Source organism: Eptatretus burgeri, chromosome 7 (assembly GCF_056783735.1).
Source record: "Eptatretus burgeri isolate ZD-2024b chromosome 7, Ebu_testis_v1, whole genome shotgun sequence".
NCBI classification, from domain to species: Eukaryota; Metazoa; Chordata; class Myxini; order Myxiniformes; family Myxinidae; genus Eptatretus; species Eptatretus burgeri.
Genome location: NC_140967.1, coordinates 54439317 through 54459744, shown reverse-complemented (window position 1 = coordinate 54459744; position 20428 = coordinate 54439317). Strand labels below are relative to the sequence as shown.

General features: G+C 47.2%; 1 protein-coding gene across 4 annotated transcripts in view; it reads right to left on the bottom strand.

The window, feature by feature from the left end:
- The window catches only part of LOC147023288 (uncharacterized), a 139862-nt gene that overhangs the window by 90046 nt on the left and 29388 nt on the right, over window positions 1-20428 (bottom strand). For 2 of the 4 annotated variants that reach the window (XR_015060125.1, XR_015060124.1), the window contains exons 3-5: window positions 4451-4511; window positions 3378-3508; window positions 1952-3227 (exon numbers count right to left, since the gene is read on the bottom strand). Coding sequence is in view for 2 of the 4 variants with exons in the window: in XM_085888539.1 (XP_085744665.1) it covers window positions 1952-2146 (195 nt within the window). In the remaining 2 variants the exon portion in view is untranslated. Of the gene's footprint in view, window positions 1-1951; window positions 3228-3377; window positions 3509-4450; window positions 4512-20428 lie in introns of those variants that run through there. The other 2 variants (XM_085888539.1, XM_085888538.1) reach the window with 1 other exon arrangement.

Below are 20428 nucleotides of genomic sequence, written 5' to 3'. Positions count from 1 at the left end.
TCCCTTTCCTCCCAAAGTGCCCATGTCTGCAGTTCCCTTTCTCACGCTTGCCGGCTCCTCACCCCTCCCCCAACCCCCATTCACCCTTGCCAGATTCTTCGCTCTCTCATGTCTTTTGCAGTCCAGAATAGTTTAAAGACAAATGCTCTGCGCATTTTGAGCAGAAAGAGGATCGTGTTTGTTATTGCTCGTCTTGTTATCCTTTTTCCCATGCGCATGTTTGTTGTTATTTGTATTTGATGTGTGCTGCTAATAAATGGTTTCAGACTCCGAAAGCGGAGAACTGACTTTCTTCCGCAACAGTATTACAAGAGATCTTTATATTTATATAATCAATGTGCAAGATTCCAATTACCTTTTAATTTATAATGGAAAATTAGGTGCAAAAGACTCTTACACCTCATTCATATTGTCATGCAATGTCATGCCAAGGTGGGTGACCCTTTGAGCACTACTGCCAGATGTTTAGCTGAGCGTGTCCATCAGCAAATAAGCGTGTTTAGCTGAGAGTGTCTATTTCTGACTGTCCTCGAGTGCCCTGCGGAAATATGGGGGGGGGAGTGGGGGTCGTACATATCACAGACAGAGTAGAGGGAGCGAAGCCGGAGAAGAGATGGGAGAAGAAGACAGAAAGACCAATGAACTGCGAGACACGCTCAGCTCTTTAGCTGAGCAAATAATGGGAATGGGTATGTAAATAATAAAATTAGTAAATAATGGGTGTGTGAATAATAAAATTAGTAAATAATGGCAATGGGTGTGTAAATAATGAAAATGAATAAATACTGGGTGTGTAAATAATAAAATTAGTAAACAATGGGTGTGTAAAGAATAAAATTCATAAATAATGGGTGTGTAAATAACTGCTTGCCTAAATACAGAGGCCATTGAATGTATTACAAAAGCAAAATGTCTAAAAAAAAAATTTACCCACAAAATGGAACAATATTTGCCTTGCTTTTGATCTCAGAATGATGTGTAAATAATAAAATTAGAAACAATGGGTGTGTAAATAATAAAATTAGAAAATAATGGGTGTGTAAATAACAAAATTAGAAAATAATGGGTGTGTAAATAACAAAATTAGAAAATAACAGCTGTGTAAATCACAAAATTAGAAAATAATGGGTGTGTAAATAACAAAATTAAGCAGGCCACAATTAAGCAGGTCCTTCCACATCCCCCTCTTTTGTCCTATTCGGACAAATTTACATAATTATATTACACGTGATCACCATACCCCATTCCTAAAGGAGAGAAGATGTGTTTCACAAGTTCACCCACATTAACGGCAACAAGCATTCACAGGAGAAGAATGTTGAACGAAGGCCATTTTGTTCACGACCCAGATGGGTTAATTAAGCAGGCCACATTAAGCAGGCCAAAAAAACATGGCGTCTTCAGACCCCAGCGAGGTTACCTCAGATACGCCTTCAGACCCCATCGAGAGCGGTGACCGAGGATGTGCCTGATGAAGGATATAATTAAATCAGGCCGTTAATAATTATCTTCAAAAGGGGTATTTTAATGAACCCAAACACCCAATTTTCATTCATACACTTCCTTGGAATTTCCTTGGTATGCAGTTAAAGTTTCAGGAGGTTAAGTGTCATGCTTTTGGAGATATGGAGGAGACACACTGACTGACACACACTCAAGTGCAGCCTTGAGGCTGGTGGTTGCATCATTAGTTTGGAACATGGCTATACCACTGATGCAGTGCCCCCATTACCAGTACATGGGTGCTCATTTTGCCAGCCTCAAAACATGAGAGGCTGAACCATCCCCACCTTGTGTCAATTCAGCAGCCGACGGGGCTCAAACTCAGGAGCTGAGGATACTAAGGCAGCCACCCTTACCATTAAGCCTACACTAGGCTGGTATCCTGCTTGTATTATGTGACATTTGCATTCTCCTGACGATCAATGGATGTTTTCTCAATCAAACTCACCTTCTTATGTCCATCTTGGTTTGTGCAATATGGAAGATCTTCTTTATTATCCATTCTGGAAAAGCTCTCGGCGAGTTGATCCTCAGGTGCCGACGATACTCTGACCTCCGCAGCCTCGAGGCCCGTGCAGGTGGTCTGGGCCAGATCTGAATTAGGTGCCAGTGTTTTGAGGGAGGGGGGAGTTTCCCACCCCATCCCTTTGCGGGAATGGGATTGGGGAGCGGAAAGGGTGGGGGGGGCTCAGCATTGCAGCGACACTGGGTTTGGTCCTGACATTCTTAATTCTATGTTTTCTGAAACTTCTTTCCTGGTGGTAGTCAACCTTTTTCTTTCTTGGATTATTTTGGTGAGGGCTTAAATATTGGGGCTTAATTGATTGGGCTTAATTCTTGAAAATGCAGTTTGTCCTGAGTTGCATTTCCAGTTGTATTTTCAAATTGATTCTGAAAACTAGTCACTCACTGAACATATCTGCTTCATAAAAATATGGAGATGGTTTTTGAAAAGATCCCAATCTCATTCCCAATGATTTGCCAGACAAATCCTGAATCATTTTTGGTTGAGCTTCACAAGGAAGCTGGACTTGTCTCTGGTGCCCCAGATCTTTTTGAAATTTGATCAGCTGAGCTTTACATTTCTCCTTCTTTGGCTCTTTCTTCACTGATGACAAATAACCTTTGCTTTGCGAAGGGTTATGTGCTGATCTAATAGATGAAGCAGGTGACACTCCCTTATTCTCAATGTTTGACTTTTTGTGAAGTGTCTTTCCTGGTGTTTGAACTTTTTCTTTCCTTGATTTTTCTTGAAAAACTGATGACAAATAACTGCCTTTCCAGGAGGAATGTGCTGATCCAATTGATGAGGCAGGGGACACTTGCTTATACTTAGTGTCAGACCTTTTCTGAGGTCCCCTTCCTTTCTTTGATTCATTTCGTGCTGATACTTGTCGGGGCTCAAATGATGATTCCCTCAAATGCAGTGGGTGAAGTCCAACACTTTTGGTTGGACTTACAGATCTGGGTCTGTTAGGAACTAACTCTGTTCTACCAAAATATGGTGATTCATGTACGGCTTCAATTCCCCTCTCAAATTGTCTGCACCAGGCGCAATACTTTTCTGGAGGAAACTCAATGAACTGCTGTGCTTCTATCTGGAACTTGAGATCCCGATTTTCCTGCAATTCTTGAAGCAGTTCTTTATATATATTATTCTTCAATTGAGCATGCTTGTGAACAGCTCTCTTGTTTTGGAGAAATTCATTCAAAGCATCCATTATCTGCAACACAAAGAACAGAAACAAAACTTAAAGATCAAGGAGCCTTGATGAATCCGATTTCTTACTCCATGTAAGTTGTGAACAAAAGTTTAGCAAAGAACCATTTGTCTGAGTTGTGAAATTGTTGCCAGGAAGATGTCAAAACGATACCTGAATTATGATGGAACTGGCTGCACACACTGCCAAGACGATGAAGGAGGCAATGAGCAAGTTATCAATTCTCTTTGTTTTTGCAGGGCAATTGAAAAGCAGGCCTGAAATTTGGTTTATCGAGCAAATTTCTGTAAATGACACAAAAGACTGAAGTGAGATTTGGGTTACTACTTTGTAGGGGTGGGGGTGGGGTGGGGGGTTAAATCACAATTCACATGCTTGGTGAAAATCTGTAGTAATTTCCTCTTAATACACAAATACATAATTTCAATAAAAGATAACATTTGTATTCATAGTCTGAACGAAGCATCTTCACAACTCCTTGGCTGTGCATGTTTGCACCATCTTTGGTTAAATACAGGCATCTCAAGGGCAACATTTGCTGAAACTGTGCAAGTGCACATTACATTATTGTTTAAATTACATGGCTGTTAATGTTGATACTTTCATAACACAACAACTGGTGTTTATATAATTTTTTTTAAACAGTTTATAAACTTTGGTGTTCTTTCACATGCAGCACAAGACTGAGAGTCTCATCAAAGGTTGAGGGCACAGCTGTGCTGCTGATGTGATGCCTCCTGTGTTTGGGCAGAAATTTGTCATTTATTCAGGGTGCTGGTGAAAGCTTGCCTACTCTTGGCAAAAAAACGATGGGATCTTTAACATCTATCAACACAACTAGTCCTGGCAGACAGGACGCCCAGTTTAACATTCATCCAATGAACAGCACACACATTTATCCCTCACGCTGCCTGCAAGACAGTTTGTAGCTGGGCCAAGATTTGCACCCAGGCAAGACTGCTCCAAGGAGAGTGTGCATATCTCCAGTCCCTTCTGCCAGCCCTTACACTTTGGCATAAATCAAGTTTTTTTTTACTGTGTCAGTTACACAGTAAAAAACATTTTTGGACGACATATCTTGAAAATGATTGACTTGCAGCATTATAGCATATGAAACAAATAGCATGTCCTATTTCACATCTGTTGTAACTGCTGTGAAGTGTCTGCAACTTAACTTTCAGATGACAGAATAAAGCAAATTAATACAAACAGAAAAAGTCACTTACTACGATATAACATTGTAATGCAACCAGCACTGCAATACTCATTCATCCATGAGTTTTGCTCCTGAAAAGAAAAAGAAAAACAAAGAAAATAGAAATCACAACATTGCAGTACTTTTATATATCACGAGCAGGAGAACCCGGCATTGCCCGGTCAATGTATTTTGTGGGTGCCTCAAACAATTCCCTGTGCCCACTCTGGAATTAAATTGCATTAAATCAGGCTTTTTCCACCTATATTTACACACCGTACCCCACAACTTCCAAGTGAAAAACTGATTCTATAAATTTCGGAAAATTAATTAAAAATACAAAACTAGAATACCTCGGTTGGATAAGTATCCCCCCCCCCCCCCCCGAGTGAATATGTTGTAGAAGCACCTTTGACAGCAATTACAGGTCTGTTGGGATAGGCTTGACCAACTTAGCACACCTTTATTGGGCAATATTTGTCCATTATGCACAAAACTGTTCAAGCTCAATCAAGTTGGGTGGGGAACGTTGGTGGACAGCAATCTTCAAGTCATGCCACAGATTTTCAATTGGATTTAGGTCGGAGCTCTGACTGGGCCACTCTAGAACATTTAACTTTTTGATCCTTAGTCACTCCATTGTAGCTTTGGCTGTGTGCTTCGGGTCGTCATGCTGAAAGATGAACTTCTGTCCCATTTTCAGCATTCATGCAGAGAGCAGCAGGGTTTCCTCTGAGATTTTTGTGTATTTTGCTTCATTTATTTTCCCTACGACCCGAAGAGTTGCCCCAGTCCCTGCTGTTGAAAAACATCCCCATGAAGGTGCCACCTCCATGCTTCACAGTAGGGATGGAGTTCTTTGGGTGATGTGTTGTATTGGGTTTGCGCTAAACGTAACATTTTGCATTTAGGCCAAAAAGTTCCATCTTGGTTTTGTTTAACCACAAAACGTTTTTCCACATGGCTTCCGAATGTCGGAGTGGTTTTTTGCTTACTTCAAGTGGGACTCAATGTGGGCTTTTTTCGAGTAATGACTTCCTTCTTCCATCCCACCATACAGACCAGACCTGTATAGTGCTTGGGATATTGTTGTCACGTGCACACAATGACCATTCTTTGCAATAAGGCCTGTCGCTCTTTCAAAGTTGCCACTGGCCTCTTGGTGGCCTCTCTGATCAGTCTCCTCCACACTTGGTAATCCAGGTTTGGAGGGATGGCCTTATCTCGACAGGGTCTTGGTGGTACCACACGCCTTCCACTTCTTAATGATCATCTTGACTGTGCTCCAAGGGAGATTTAAGGCCCGTGAAATATTTTTATACCAATTCCCTGATCTGTGCCTTTCCGCAACTTTATCCTGGTGGTCTTTTGAAAACTCCTTTGTGCTCATGATTGAGTCTTTGCTGTGATGGTATGGACACTCATCTCTAAGCTGTTTCGCCTGGGTTTGAATTCCAACCCAGCTATAAACTGTTATCATGGTGCTTCACAGGCTGGGTAATTCATCAACGTGTGTGCCGTCCCTCAGATGGACATTAACCGGGTGTCCCTTCTGCCAGCATTAGATGGTGGACGTTAAAGACCCCATTATTCCACGGTTCCTTCACAAATCAACGACACCATGAAGAAATTCCAAATTCCTGCCCAAACCAGGAAAGGGCATTACATCAGCAACACAGCCATGCTCTCATCCAATGATGCTACCCCCATCGTCTTTTGCTGCATACAAAATAATACGACTCACATTCATAAGGTGGATGCAAAACAGATCCTCTCAATTACAAGCAAGTATTTTTACTTACAATTATGAACAAAGGCATGGAATCCATTATTGCTGCCAATGTCAGGTCTTTCTTCTTTCCATGTAGCCAAAGCTCTGACCATAATTTTGATTTCCTTGCTGGCCTCTCAACTCTGGACATGCTGCTTCTCCATCCACTGTAGGTTGAAGACCTAACAAGAGGTCATGACCTTTTACATTTAACATATCTCCGGTATTCGGCACAGTCTGGCATCCTGCTCTGCTGCTGGTCAGGTTTGGTGTTTGTGGCTTTCATGGCCACATTCATACCTGGCTTTCTAACTTCCTCCACTCGTGCAATCAACGCGTTTCTGTCAATGAAACCCTCTCATCTCATCTCTCAAGGGAAGCTTGAATGCCTCAAGGCAGTCTTTGACTTGGTACTTGTACCTTATCGAAATTAATGACCTTTCCAATGTTCTAGAAAACCCTCTTCCTTTCTGCTGATGATGCAAAAATGCTCCATCATGTGGCACAGTACTCCATCCCACTGATATGCAGATTGTAGTTACATTAATCATTACCGATCTGGAATTGATTCGATGCTGTTCTGACAAATGGAGCAGGTCTTTCAACATTGGCTAATCTCAGTCTTACCCTGTTGTTCCAGAAGAATCATTCAACTAACCAACCTATCTATTTCCTTGGTTAACTACTGCAAAAATTTAGTCTCTTGAACTTCTAGTCCTCACCATTAGCTCTGACTGTAAAGCAAAGCTGGCCTCCAAAACAGCTCCAGACTGGGCATGCTCCATCAGTCCAATTTATTCCTTGAAAATCGGAACCATTCACAGGCTACAAGGCCTTTGTCTGCAGATCAATGAAGTACTGGTTTCTCCGATGAGCTATCACCCCAGTATCCTATCTGTCAGTTGGTTTATGTGGAATCTCAAGTTCTCAATATCAATGGCATTTCCCACAATGAGGCCAAAGCATAACCACCATTGCTCTTCAGAAAGTCAATGGCGTTGCATAGTCTCTTCACTCTCACTTTGTTGGATTTGAGGAGAACAGATCACTGCAAACGATGACTAATGTACACGTGATTACTTTTCAGCGAAATTTATCCAGGAAACCAGTGATAGCTTGCTGAGTCTTTGCGAAGGATACTGTGGGAACTTTAACATCAACTTACAAATTCATTCACATGTCTAAAATTCTATGAATCAGTTTATGATTGGGTGGATTAGGGAAGGGCAAAGGATACAGTATATCTATACTTTCAGAAGGTGTTTGGTAAGATATCACATTGGAGGTTGTGGAGTGGCTGGTCAGGTGGTTGAATGGACTGGAAACTTGACTCGTGACAGGTGTTTGTGAGTTGGAGGATATCAGGCTTGAACATTGTAAATAGTGGGGTACCTCAAGGATTAGTACCCTGATCTTCATCACTACCCTGGGGGAGGGGGGGGGGAGGGATGCTCCCTGGTGTGGTACCCGACAGCTGGCACGTCGTCTCTGGCTTCAGCAGTGCATGTGGAGACTGTGGACGTGAAGGAGGGGCTTGAGTGGATAAGGGGCGGAGTCCAGAGTGCGTAGATGGAGTGGTAGGCGGGACCAGATAGGCGGGTGGGGTCAACGTCGTGTGAGCGGAGACGATGAGGCGGAGTCCAGGCAGCAGGAGGCGGGTCGTGTGGATATCGGGCAGAGAAGAGGGTGAGGCGAGAGAGAGAGAGGCGGAAAGGACCACTCTGACCTTTATAGGACTTGCAGCACGGGGCGACCCCGAAGCGAAGCATCATCACCTGAATCAGGTGCTCCGATTGGCTCCGACCACTCATGCGGCACACTACCCTTGGCCGGAAACCACACCACTTCGTTTCCAGCAAGGTCTTCTCAGGCAGCGAAAATATTCTGCTCCGACCCTACAACATGGCATGAATCGCCCACACCAAAATTGGTGCACAAATCATCCCCCAAAAACCCCGGGACGTGCCCTGGTGACTGGCCTAGGGTTCCGCATGCCCGCCCAGGCATCCGACCAGCGTCGATCAACGCACTCGCCAACGTGGCCCGCAATGTACAACATTCCCATGCTCGATCACAGCTTCGCTGGCCGAAGAGACGAGAAGACGTTCAACATCCGTGGGGAATCCGTTGCTACCCGCGAGGGCCGAAGGTACCTTGTTATGCATAAATCCATGCATGTTTTGCGCAGTACGTGCGGATCCGCCATGGCCCACATGGTCACTGCTTGCATCCGCCCGTTTCTGCTCATGTGTGCACGTGGCGAACACCGATATGTGTCATATAATGAGGAAATACGATAGAAAGTTGCTAGCGGTGCATTCGTGCCCTGCTTTGTACGATAACGAAGGCGTAAGCGGCATACATATCTGCCTTCGAGTACATTCCATACAGTGCGCGTGGTTTGGCCATTATGCAGGTGGCCAGCGCTCACGTCCGCACGACTCTGCAAGCGTGTGCGCGGGGCGAACACCAATATGTATCAGATATTTTGTTGAAAAGAAACGTGCCCCTTTTACTTTGCAAACTCGTATCCCACCCAACCTGGCGTGGAGTCACCTTTATCAGCCTCCGTACGCGTTTCGTCCAGCGTGGGTGTCGCGCTGGCTATGTTTCCTGTGTTGTGAAAAACAACATTCGTGCAGCCTCTTAAGAGATATATATCCGTAAGGCTTTTTTAATGCTACCGGAAATCTTCCCCAGATCATCGGAAGCTCGAGTCGATAATCCTGGACTGCCAAGCACACTGTATAACTCGCCGCACACGTTGGGTTGAGGGCTCATTTAGGAACGATGGCTCTGTGCTGTTTATGCTCGCTTGTCATCGTTTCCTCGCAGCAGCGCCACACGCGCTGGCGTCCGTGAGGACCCATCTCACAGCGAAGGTGCACATGGCTCAGATTTACCTCAGGAATAATCAGAAAAGAAGAGTAGGAATGAAATGAAGAAAAAATAATGTAAGCAAACCAAGCGATGAGATCATCGCAACGCATACCCGTTGTTCTGCGAGACAAAAGGGAAGGGACTATCTGCACATATATTAATGGAATAACTGTCTTGGGACCACTATCTGTTGGATGCATGCGATGACCACTATACACAGTATACAGTATATGTACAGTATTACCCCGCTTATGCGCCCCCCTCTTATCCGCCACCCTCGCTATCTGCCGTGATTTGCTCAGGAACCGAACATCTGAGCTAAAAGCTTAGCAAATTCCCGTGCTCATCCGCCACCCCACTATCCGCCATCCGCCAGGTCTGCCCGACGTACATAGTAATGGAAATCCCTGCAAAATTACCCCGCTTATCCACCCGTGACATCCGCCAGTGATGAGTCATCAGGAAATTTCTCGCTTCCATGGAGAAATGTACTAATGAGCCTGTGGCAGTACACATCCGGTAGAGTATTGTGAAACCTAATTTTGTTTATGCATTCGTGGCAGTTGCAGCGCTATCTCCAGTGTGTATTGTGGATCTAACAGTGCTTAGTGGATTAGTGGTTTCTAAAAAAAGTTTGAAACAGCATGGCTCCTGTAGAGAGGAAAAAGGGACTGTCAGTGTTTGACGGTGAAAGAGAAGAGAGAGGAATCTGTGAGTACTCGAAGAGTTTTCCATCAAAATCTCAACAAGACGTTGCCAATTTCTTCGCAGCGAAATGGGGAAAGCCTGTGAAGAGGAGGACAATCGGTGACGTGATAAAACAGTCAGACCGATGGCTGAACAAATCGCTGGACGCGTCTATGATGCGTCAAGTCGGTGGCAAACATTCGAATATGAAACAAGCGCTCTTTCTTTGGTTTAGCTTAGCACGTGCTAAAACCATTCCACTAACTGAAGCTATACTGAGGACGAAAGCCATGTTTTTTGGAGGTAAGCTGGAAATTGTCGACTTCCCTTACTTGAATGGTTGGATGAATCGCTTCAAAATGCGTTATGGTATATCATGTCGGAAGTTATGCGGTGAAAGTGCTAGTGTGTCCCAGGATTTAGTGAGTGCCGGTAGAACACAGGCAAAGGGTGTGCTGAAAGATTACTAGCCTCGTGATGTCTACAACATGGATCAAACGGGCCTGTTCTACCAAATGCTGCCTGACCGATCTCTCACTACGGGTGAGTATTCGAGGGGAACTAAGAAAGCAAAAGCTCGAATATCGCTAGCTGTTTGCAGCAACGCTGATGGTAGTGATAAGTCCCGTTTACTAGTCATCGGGAAAAGTGCTAATCCCAGGTGCTTCAAGGGATTCAAGCATGACTTGTATTGCAATTACCGCAACAACAAAAAGTCGTGGATGACCAGCTTAGTGTTCCACGACTGGCTGTGCGATTTCGATAAGAAAATGTGAATAGCGAACCGCCATGTGCTGATGTTGCTGGATAATGTGCCATCTCATATTCTGCCTGAGAACGAGGAGGGCCAAATCAGTCTCACCAATACGAAAGTGCATTTCCTGCAACCTAACACGACGTCGCATCTCCAGCTCATGGATGCCGGTGTCATAAACAATTTCAAGCAGCATTATCGAAGATATCAACTACGGCATTTGGTGGATGCGATTGACTAAAATTGAGATCCGAAGCTAGAACTGAGCGACGCTATTCACTTCTCCAAGATGGCTTGGGATGAAGTCAAACCCAAAACCATCAAGAACTGTTTCAAACACACTGGCATAACCCCGGACAATTGGTTCGATCCTGCGACAACATCCTCTTCTTCGACCGCCACCAGCACTACGTATACAAGGAACATTTTTGAACAGATCGCTGAACATTTCAACAAAGGTAGAGCCGTGCTGATGACACCAGAAGAATTCGATCATGTCAATGATCATCTAGAACCAACCGAGGTTCTTACAAATGATGAAATCGTCGATCTTGTGACTACCATTCATGACGAGGATACCAAGGAACCGGATGCGCCTGAAGAAGTAGCCACGGTTCCTAGCGCATTGGAAGCTAGGCGCGCCTTGCAACAAGTCACGAGGTACATAGAGAGCAACCGTAATACGAACGAGAGGATATTACTGCCATTTCAAAACTCAGGATGCGCCTGAATGAACTTGTAATCTCTGTAGCTGAACAAAAGGAAATTACTGATTTCTTCCATCCTGTTAGGGTCCTGTAATGGCCCCGTAACACACGTGTACTGTTTGTGTAGCAATAAAAACGTGAATCATTGAGGAAAATATGCTGTAGGTTGTGCCGTTTGTTTGGTTTCATTCTAGTGAGTAGGGAATGAGATTCTTAGGCCCCTACGAGCCCTACCTGACACCCCTTGCACCCTCCGGATCATCTCGCGAGTACCATCGCTTATCCGCCACCCCCGCTTATCCGCCAAAAATGACCTTGCCCCAACTTGGCGGAGAAGCGGGGTAATACGGTACATATATATATATATATATATATATATATATATATATATATATATATATACATACACACACACACACACACACACACACACACACACACACACACACACACACACACACACACACACACATATATATTGTTGTGGCATCCCGCCCGACGGCGTGCGAACGGCCGAGTTTAGCCGAATCGCGGCCGTACGCCCACCGGATGGAAAATCCAGTCGCGGCATTCCGGATCAACGCCGAATACCTGCCACGGGTGTGTTTTTAACCACACCACAACCTTGTCTGTACTCTACCCCCGCTACAGGGTCAATCGCCGACTTGCACTTGCACAGGGGGTTTCATTCACACAATGCGTGCTGGAAAGCACACATTTCGGCACACTCGCACACACACACACCATTTTACTCACACACGCGGTCTCTTTCACACACAACCTTTCACCCACGCTATGCGCGCCTTTCAGCACACATTTTGCCACACTCGTGAACACACACACCGGGACATTCACAATGGGGAATTGTGCCACAAGGGGTTCCGGGGCCTTCACACACCCCCAAGCTTTGTGAGCACCCGTCAACAGCACTCGCCCCCTCATACTCGCAAAGTTCGACCGGACTCACCTGGTCGAGATCCGCTTCAAGGGGGAATATTCCCTCCCCTTGTTCCTGGAGGAGGCTATCTGGCTGCTTGCACCGGGTCACGACACATTCCCCGAGCTCCCCCTCATTGTCCCGACTACCTCCATGTGTGTGTGCTCGTTTTTCACCCCATCTCTATTGTGTAGTCTCTCCTCTACCGTTTCCATCTCCCGCATCTCTATACATTTTATTTCTGTTGTCTCTTCGTGTCTATTAGTTTCTTCCTGGATCTTAGTCTCTGTTTCCTCCTTCGTTCTATTTAATTCAGTCTCGACTCGGTCTATCTCGCATGTCTCCGGCAATACTTCCTTTTCCTTCATCGTTTCTGTTATTTCCCTCGTCTCCATTTTTATTTGTGTTTCCTTTATCAGGGCTTGCCCTAATTGTTGCTTCATCCGACGAGTGGTGTCAATCAAGTCCTGCACCACTAACATTACTCCTTGTGGTGCGACCACACATCCCACCATATTGTGCTGTTCTACTTCCTGGCTCCTTTTGAGTTGTTCTTCCTCTCTGAGCCCCCTGAGCTGTTCGTTATCTTTCCGGAGTTTTTTCCATCTCTGTGGAGTCAAATTTTGCTCTCTCCTTGAGTTGGTTAACTTCAATCTCGTTTTCTTTGTGTTTTCTATCCCACTGTCTCTCTTGTTCTTCCTTCTCCAATCTCATAGTTTCCCTCAATTGGTTGATCTCCCTTTCCTGTTTCATTCGTTCTTCTTTCTGTTTCTTATTCCACTGTCTCTCTTGTTCCTCATTCTCTAATCTCGTTGTTTCCTTCATTTTGTTGATTTCATTTTATTGTTTCATTCGTTCTTCTTTCTGTTTCTTATTCCACTGTCTCTCTTGTTCATCATTTTCCAATCTCATTGTTTCCTTCATTTTGTTGATTTCATTTTCCTGTTTCATTCCTTTTTCTTTCACTATTTCCTCATACTCCAACCTTGCTTTTTCCTTTTGTTGTTCAGTTTCAAATTCATACTCTTTTTGCTTTTTATTCCACAGTCTCTCTTGTTCCTCATTCTGCAATCTCGTAGTTTCCCTCAATTGGTTAATCACTCCTTCCTGCTTCATCCCTTGTTCTTTCTGTTTCTTATTCCACTGTTTCTCTTGTTCTTCCTTCTCCAATCTCATAGTTTCCCTCATTATTCTTTCTTGCATCTTTCTTTAATCTGGCTTTGGCTTCTAGCTGTTAGATCTGCACAGTGTGGTTCCTTAACGTTTCATTCTCCGTTCTTGTTCTTTCCTCTCTCAACATCCTCAGTTCGTTTTGTAATACTCTCTCTCTTCTTTGGTGTTTCTGTAACTCAGAAGCTTTTTTTTCTAATTCCTTTTTCATCTCCACACCTCTTTCACATTCTTCCTTTCTCATTTCATCCATTCTCTTGCTCATCTCCTCACACTCAAAACCTTGCTTTGGCTTCTAACTGTTTGATCTGCACCATGTGGTTCCTTAATGTTTCATTCTCCGTTGTCTTTCTTTCCTCTCTTAACATCCTCAGCTCGTTTTGTAAATCTCTCTCTCTCTCTCTCTCTCTGCTTTGGTGTTTCTGTAACTCAGAAGCTTTTATCCATAATTCCTTTCTCAATTTCCATGCCTCCTCCCTTATTTCATCCCTTTTCTTGGTCATCTCCGCACCTCCTTCGCATTCTTTCTTCCTCAATTCGTCCATTACCTTACCGAATTCCTTTGCTATTTCTATCTTCCGTTCTTGGCTCTCTGTCCCGATTGCCTATTCTTACCTCTTCCTTCATTTTTTTAAATTCCAAATTGTGTTTCCGTTTTTCCTCTTCCAGCTTTTTTCCCCATTCTTTCTCCAGAGATTTCTCTCCTCTTTTTATCGTCTCTTCTCGGCTTTCTCTTTTCCGATTGCCTTATTCTACCTCTCCCTTCATTTCTCCCTGTACATCGGCCAATCGTTGTGACTCCATTCGCACGTAATCCTCATGAACCCTGTCTACGCACCACCGTGCCTCGTCCAATTCAAAGGAAAACGAATGCAATTCCCCTATACAGTTGTCACCATTCCTCCACCGCTCCAAGGCCTTTGACACTTGTCTCCGAAGCCAGTCAATGCATGCTCCAGCGTCCTGCCACACCTGCCATGACGCATGCTGCGGCCACGTGGTCTGTCTGAATCGGTAGCTGGGAGCCTCCGCCCCGTGTCGTGCCGTTCGTGGTGATATTAATAGCAACCCGCTTCGTGTTGCGCCGAGATGCGGCAGCGCCGCTATTTTGCAAGTTTGGATTTGTTTGCCGGCAAAGTTCCTGCACAGGCTGCTCCCACTGACGACAATTTGTGGTGCATTTATAATAAAACGAACCGTCCCGGGCGATGGATTCTAATCGTGCAAAATCTATTCCACCCTGCGCCCGTTTGCCTTGAAATGCCATCTTTCGTATCGGAACAATTTAACCACTCAAAATTTGGGGGAACGGAGGGTCGCTCTACACACCCTTGATCCGATTCCCATTAATTTGGTTGGAGGCGGGAGGGATTCGAATCTCACTCCCGGACACCAGTGTTACGGAATCCCGCCTGCCGGCGTGCGAACGGCTGAGTTTAGCCGAATCGCAGCCGTACGCCCACCGGACAGACAATCCAGTCGCGGCTTTCTGGATCAACGCCGAAAACCAGCCACGGGTGTGTTTTAACCACACCACAACCTTGTCCGTACTCCACCCGCGCTCCAGGGTCAATCGCCGAATTGTCGATATACCTAATTAATCGCGCGGGTAGATTACCGAGAGATTGCACCTCAACGGGGCCGCCGGGACATGAGCCGCTTAATACAGCTCACTCCGTTTGGGATAAGTGAGCGGGGTGTTATCGCGAGCCCCGTTGAACCCGGTCGCTTTACCGGCTATTAAAAGCCTGCCAATATTCCATACGCAGCGATGGCAACTCAAATGAGGAAAAGGACGCAATGACCATGTCAACATTTAGACAGGCACATTTATTTACACACAAATTCAAGCAAGCACGTAATTGATGGGGATCGTGCAATGGGGGAAGGGGAGAAGGAAAGGGGAGAAGAGGAGGAAGAAGAAACAAAAGCCTACATAACAGCCGTTCTTTATAAGAAATGCAAGTATATACAGGCACTTACACAGTGTTACTTATAGACGGCGCCACAAACGCACATACAAAAGCTCAAAAGAAAAGGAAAAGGAAAACAGGACCAGGTGGTGAAGTCTTGGGCTCCATTCTCCAGACCCAGCCTTCACCGCTGGCGTCTCTTCCGACTCGACGACCCTGCAAACGAGAGCGCGATTCAGAGCGCCCTCCTCGCAATCCCCTCAGTGCACACGATCCTGCCACCTCGTTCCTGATCCTCCTCAGCACCACACCCCGAGACTCTCTCGCCACCTCGACTCCGATTCTTGTGTCAATGGTCACGACTCTCCCACTCTTTTTCTCTGCGCTCACGTTCCTCCGATTTATACCCATGCCCCACCCCTTCTCAACTCCCGCCCTTCCTTCCAGAACACGTGGGAAACCTCCAGAAGGAAGCGTTTTCCCGCCAAATTGGGAGCACGCGCCGCCGCGGTAGTTGTCTTGGTTCTTCTCTTTGTCCCTCGCAGGGTGAAATCCACCGTAGAGACACCATTCGTTCGGGGGGAGGGGGGAACAGGGGCCGCCTGCTTTCCCTCGACGAAGGCCAGGCCTCTGGCAACCTTGTGCCGAGGTAGCAATATATATATATATATATATATACATATATATATATATATATATATATATATACATATATATATATATACATACATATATATATATATATACATATATATATATATACATACATATATATATATATATACATACATATATATACATATATATACATATATATATACATATATATATATACACATATATATATATATATATATTGTTGTGGTTACCAGATTCGCAAACCACAATTCAGGTCCCTTAGGTGAGGTATCTCGGTAAGTGTATGTGTAGTTAGGCCCAAACCCGTTGTCTAGTGGGAATACATGTCATTTATACGTGCTGCGACTCTTCAGGATAGCCGTTTTTCTTTTACTATCTTTATTTTGGACCAATCGCCACCATCACAACCACAACAACAACCACCAACCACAACGCCGCTTCACCACAACCGCCATGACCTTTACCGTCACAACTCGCCACCATCGCATCACCGTCATCTCGCGCCACTCATGGGCACCGATGCTGGACTCGTGTAGGGCGCACGTTGAACAGCGTGTACAAAACCACGGATTTTCTGCTTCAAAAACGGATCAAAAACGACACACGCCCACTTTTTGCCGTCCAATCGGTGAGCGAGGGGCGATTTGGCCCCGCCTCCAGAACGATCGATATATGCAAATTTGTGGATCAAAAAGCCTTCACGCCCACTTTTTCTCGGGCCAATGGGGAGCGAGGTGAAAGGTCAAAGGGAGGGGGTCAAAGGCGAAGTTACGGGGGGGATAAAAGGACGGTGTTCGTCAGTCAGAAGAGAGTCAAAAGGAACGAGAGAAGGAGCAGAACGAGGTCGGAGAGTCAAGAAGAGGAGAGTCGGAAGCAAAGGGTCAAGACTTCGCGGGCGGTGGAGCTGCTCGTCGTGTGCGTTGGAGTCGGAACGGAGGGGACGGAGCTGTGGAAAGGCGGCGACACCAGACGAGGGGGTGCTCGCGTCGTGCAGGAAGCTGCACCCAAGGGAGGCCGACAGCGCGACCTGGCCGAGGTGGAGACGCTCGTCGCATATAATAAAGATCCTCTATACCCCGAGCATCAGCAACCCCCTCCTGTTTCCCCCCGCGCTGAGATAGTGCGACCAAGGGGGCCCCGTTCCCACCCCCTGCCAGGCACTGTCCACGAGGCCCGCGGGTTGCGGGGCCATCGCCGCTCCGCGTCTCATCACCAGACGGGTAGGCCCGACCCGGTCTCGGCCCCAGGCCTACCTCATTCTTGGGGGATTTCTTTTCCTTGGTTTTGGGTATGTGTTGTCGGCGCCGTCTGTGAAGTAGAATTGTATAAGTGTTGCCGTGTGCTCGGTAGTCGGTATTAGCTCTGCACTGTGTTTTCACTTTTATGTTTGCTTTTTGTGTAAATGGAATTGTGTTTTCTTTTTTGTGTGCATTTGGTGGAATTGTATTTGTGTGCTTTCCGTTCGTCGCGAATAAATGTGCTTTATTGTTGAACTGTTTCCCGCTTCGCTTCGTCTTTTCCCCCATTGAACCCTCATCTTGCTTCACGTAAAGGGTTGGTCGTGGGCTGAATACGCCCGATAATTAATCGAACCGTCGAGGTCGACGATAACACCGCTCGGTTATTCTGATAGTACGGAACGGGTCGCTTAAGTGGCCCGTGTCCGAAGTCGACCTGCGGCGAGGTGCGATCGCCCATCTACCCTCCGCGTGGGTACTTAGGTAGTTCGAATTTGGCGAGCAACCCTATCCCACGCGGGGGCTGATTGGCTCGATCGCGGTGAGACCGAAAGGTCCACCCGTGACTGGTTCCCGGCGTTAGTCCAAGAGGGTCACGACTGGATTGTCCGTCCGGTGGGCGACGTGCCGCGATTCGAGTTACGTGGCCGTCGCACGCCGGCGGGCGCGAAGACCGCAACACTGGTGTCAGGAGTGGGATACAAATTCATCGCCCTCCTCGCGGCACTGGTATTGGAGAGCGGGACAACAGGCTCTCCTGTCTCCAGCGAAATTCACGGGAATCGGTCCAGGGGTGAGAGAAGCGACCCCCGATTCCCTCCAAATTACGAGCGAGCAAATTAACCCTTCACGAGAAGCAAGATGGCGTCTCAAGGCGAGCGGGAGCCGGGGGTATTAGAAATGGATGTAGAATGTGTAGGATCCATGGTCCAGGATGGAATCCCCGAGCAGGAAATGTTGATTGTGCAGGAACACGGACTCGCCCAACTGAACCCAGGACCCGAGGTGGGTGCGGCAGCGGCCGCGGTGTATGACACCTCCCCCCCCCCTCTCCACCAAGACCCTTCCCCAACCCCTGCCGAAACGGCTCACTTGAGTGCATCCGACATGGCCCAGCTATTCACCATGCTGGCACAAATGAATGCGGCAATGACAAATGAAATGAAAAACGAAATGAAAGGCATGAACAAACAAATGATCGAAAAGATGGAGGCGAATATGAAAAACGAAATGAAAGGCATGAACGAACAAATGAACGAAAAGATGGATACAAATACAAATGAAGTGAAAACGACGATGGATACAAATACAAATGAAGTGAAAACGACGATGGATGCGAATACACAGCAAATGAGGGAAGAAATGAAAGAGCTGCGGGGTGAGACGCAGAACATGGGCCGATGCCTGCAGGCGGGCATGAAGGCCGTGACCAGGGAGCTGGGAATGGCGACTTCACGTGTGGGAGCAAACGAGCTGGGTGGGGGTGCAACGGCTGACAGGCCCGCGGTGGAGGCGGGTGAAAAAATAATTCGTGGAACGTGTTGGGCGAGGGTCGTGACGATGACCGAAAGGGAAAAATTAAATGGGGAGACCAAAACGTGTGAGACGAGACACGAGGTGACGACAACAGAAATAATAGTTGAGACAAGGGAGGTAAAGGGTGAAGAGTTGGCAGAGACACGGGAGATGGGAACGATAGAGGGAAGACTACACGATGAAGACGGGGTAAGTGACGCGCACGCACACACGGAGGTAGTGGAGGACAATGGGGGTGAGCTCGCGGAGCGTGTAGGGACCCGGTGCGAGCACCTGGATGGCCTCCTCCAGGAACGAGGGGAGGGAGTATGCCCCCTTGAGGCGAGTCACGACCAGGTGAGTTCGGTCGTGCTTTGCGAGGTTGAGGGGACGAGTGCTGTGGACGGGTGCACGGAGAGCTTGGGGGTGTAGAGGCCCCGGAGACCCTTGTGGGGACACAAATCCCCAGTGTGGTTGTCCCTGTGTGTGTGGTGCAAGGTGTGAGTGCGGCACCGTGTGTGGAAGCGACCCCGTGTGTGAGTGGTGTGGTGGCGATGGTGCCGGAGTACGTGCTTCCCAGCACGCCGTGTGTGGATGAGGCACGGAGTGTGAGTGAGGCACCGCGGGTTAGTGCCCCCGCGTGTGTGGGTGAGGCACCGTGTGTGGAAGAGACCGCGTGTGTGAGTGTCGCCGTGTGTATGAGTGAGGTACCGCGGGTGAGTGCCCCCGCGTGTGTGGATGAGGCACGGTGTGAGAGTAGTGAGGCACGCGTGAGTGAACGGCCGTGTGCAAGGTCGCTGTGTGCCAGGGAGACCGTGTGTGTGAGAGAGCGGTATGAGAGGGAGATGTCGGTCGGCATGCGGGAGCACGCAGCCGCGTCTCCCCGTGTGAATGTGATGGAGTGGACTGTGTGCGTCGTAACACGCAGGTATGCGTGTGTGGAATGGAGACGGAGACGGCGACATGGGAGAAACGAAAGCCGAGTAGCGGCTGTGGTTGTTTCGAGGACCGTGCCGGGTTCACCCAGCAGTGAGCACGCGGTTCGTGCTGTGCAACGCACGAGACCGCCACGTGCTCGCTTGCGAGAGTGAAGTCCCGGTCCGGAAACGCACGCGGTGGATTTGCCGATCCCGCGGACGGACAAAGTTTAGGCAGGTAAACGGATTTGGACCGGACGGGTTCTCCACGCGATCGTGTGTGTTAAGCTCCAACGGGCAAAGCACATGTGTTCGCGTGGGGAACCCCTCGAGACGTGGGGCTTGTTTTTTTTATGCGCACGGTGACGTCATGGCTGCACGTGGGGTTGGAATCCGGCAGGAGGGGTATCTCTGCCGGATGGTCCCGTCCAAGGAGGGACGAGGAACACGTGCAGCTGCATGACGTCACGGACAGGTGCAAAGTGCGCGAGCTCTGAGTTGCCGCGCAGGTGCTGCGCATGGGAAAAAAAAAAAGGAGCAAGCCTCACTTTCGGGTGTACAGGATTCCTGGGCAAGGGGTGAAAGACCCCCTTACCTGGGCACAGGATGGAAACTAGTTAGGGGGAAGGGTTAGCTTAGTTAGACCGACTTCATGGGGCAGGGGTAAGTCCTCATGGAGTCCGTGGAATGGATTAGTTAGAGGGATTGTAGCCAGATTTAGGTTGGGAAATAAAATGATTGATTTGGAGACAGTGACAGACTTGTGAATGTGTAGAGGGGACGTAGTTTAGCTACGTAGGTTAAAAGGAACGTGCTATAGTGTAAGGGACGACGTGGGAGCACGAGTTAGTTAGGGGATGTAGTTAGGAGGATGGCAGAGT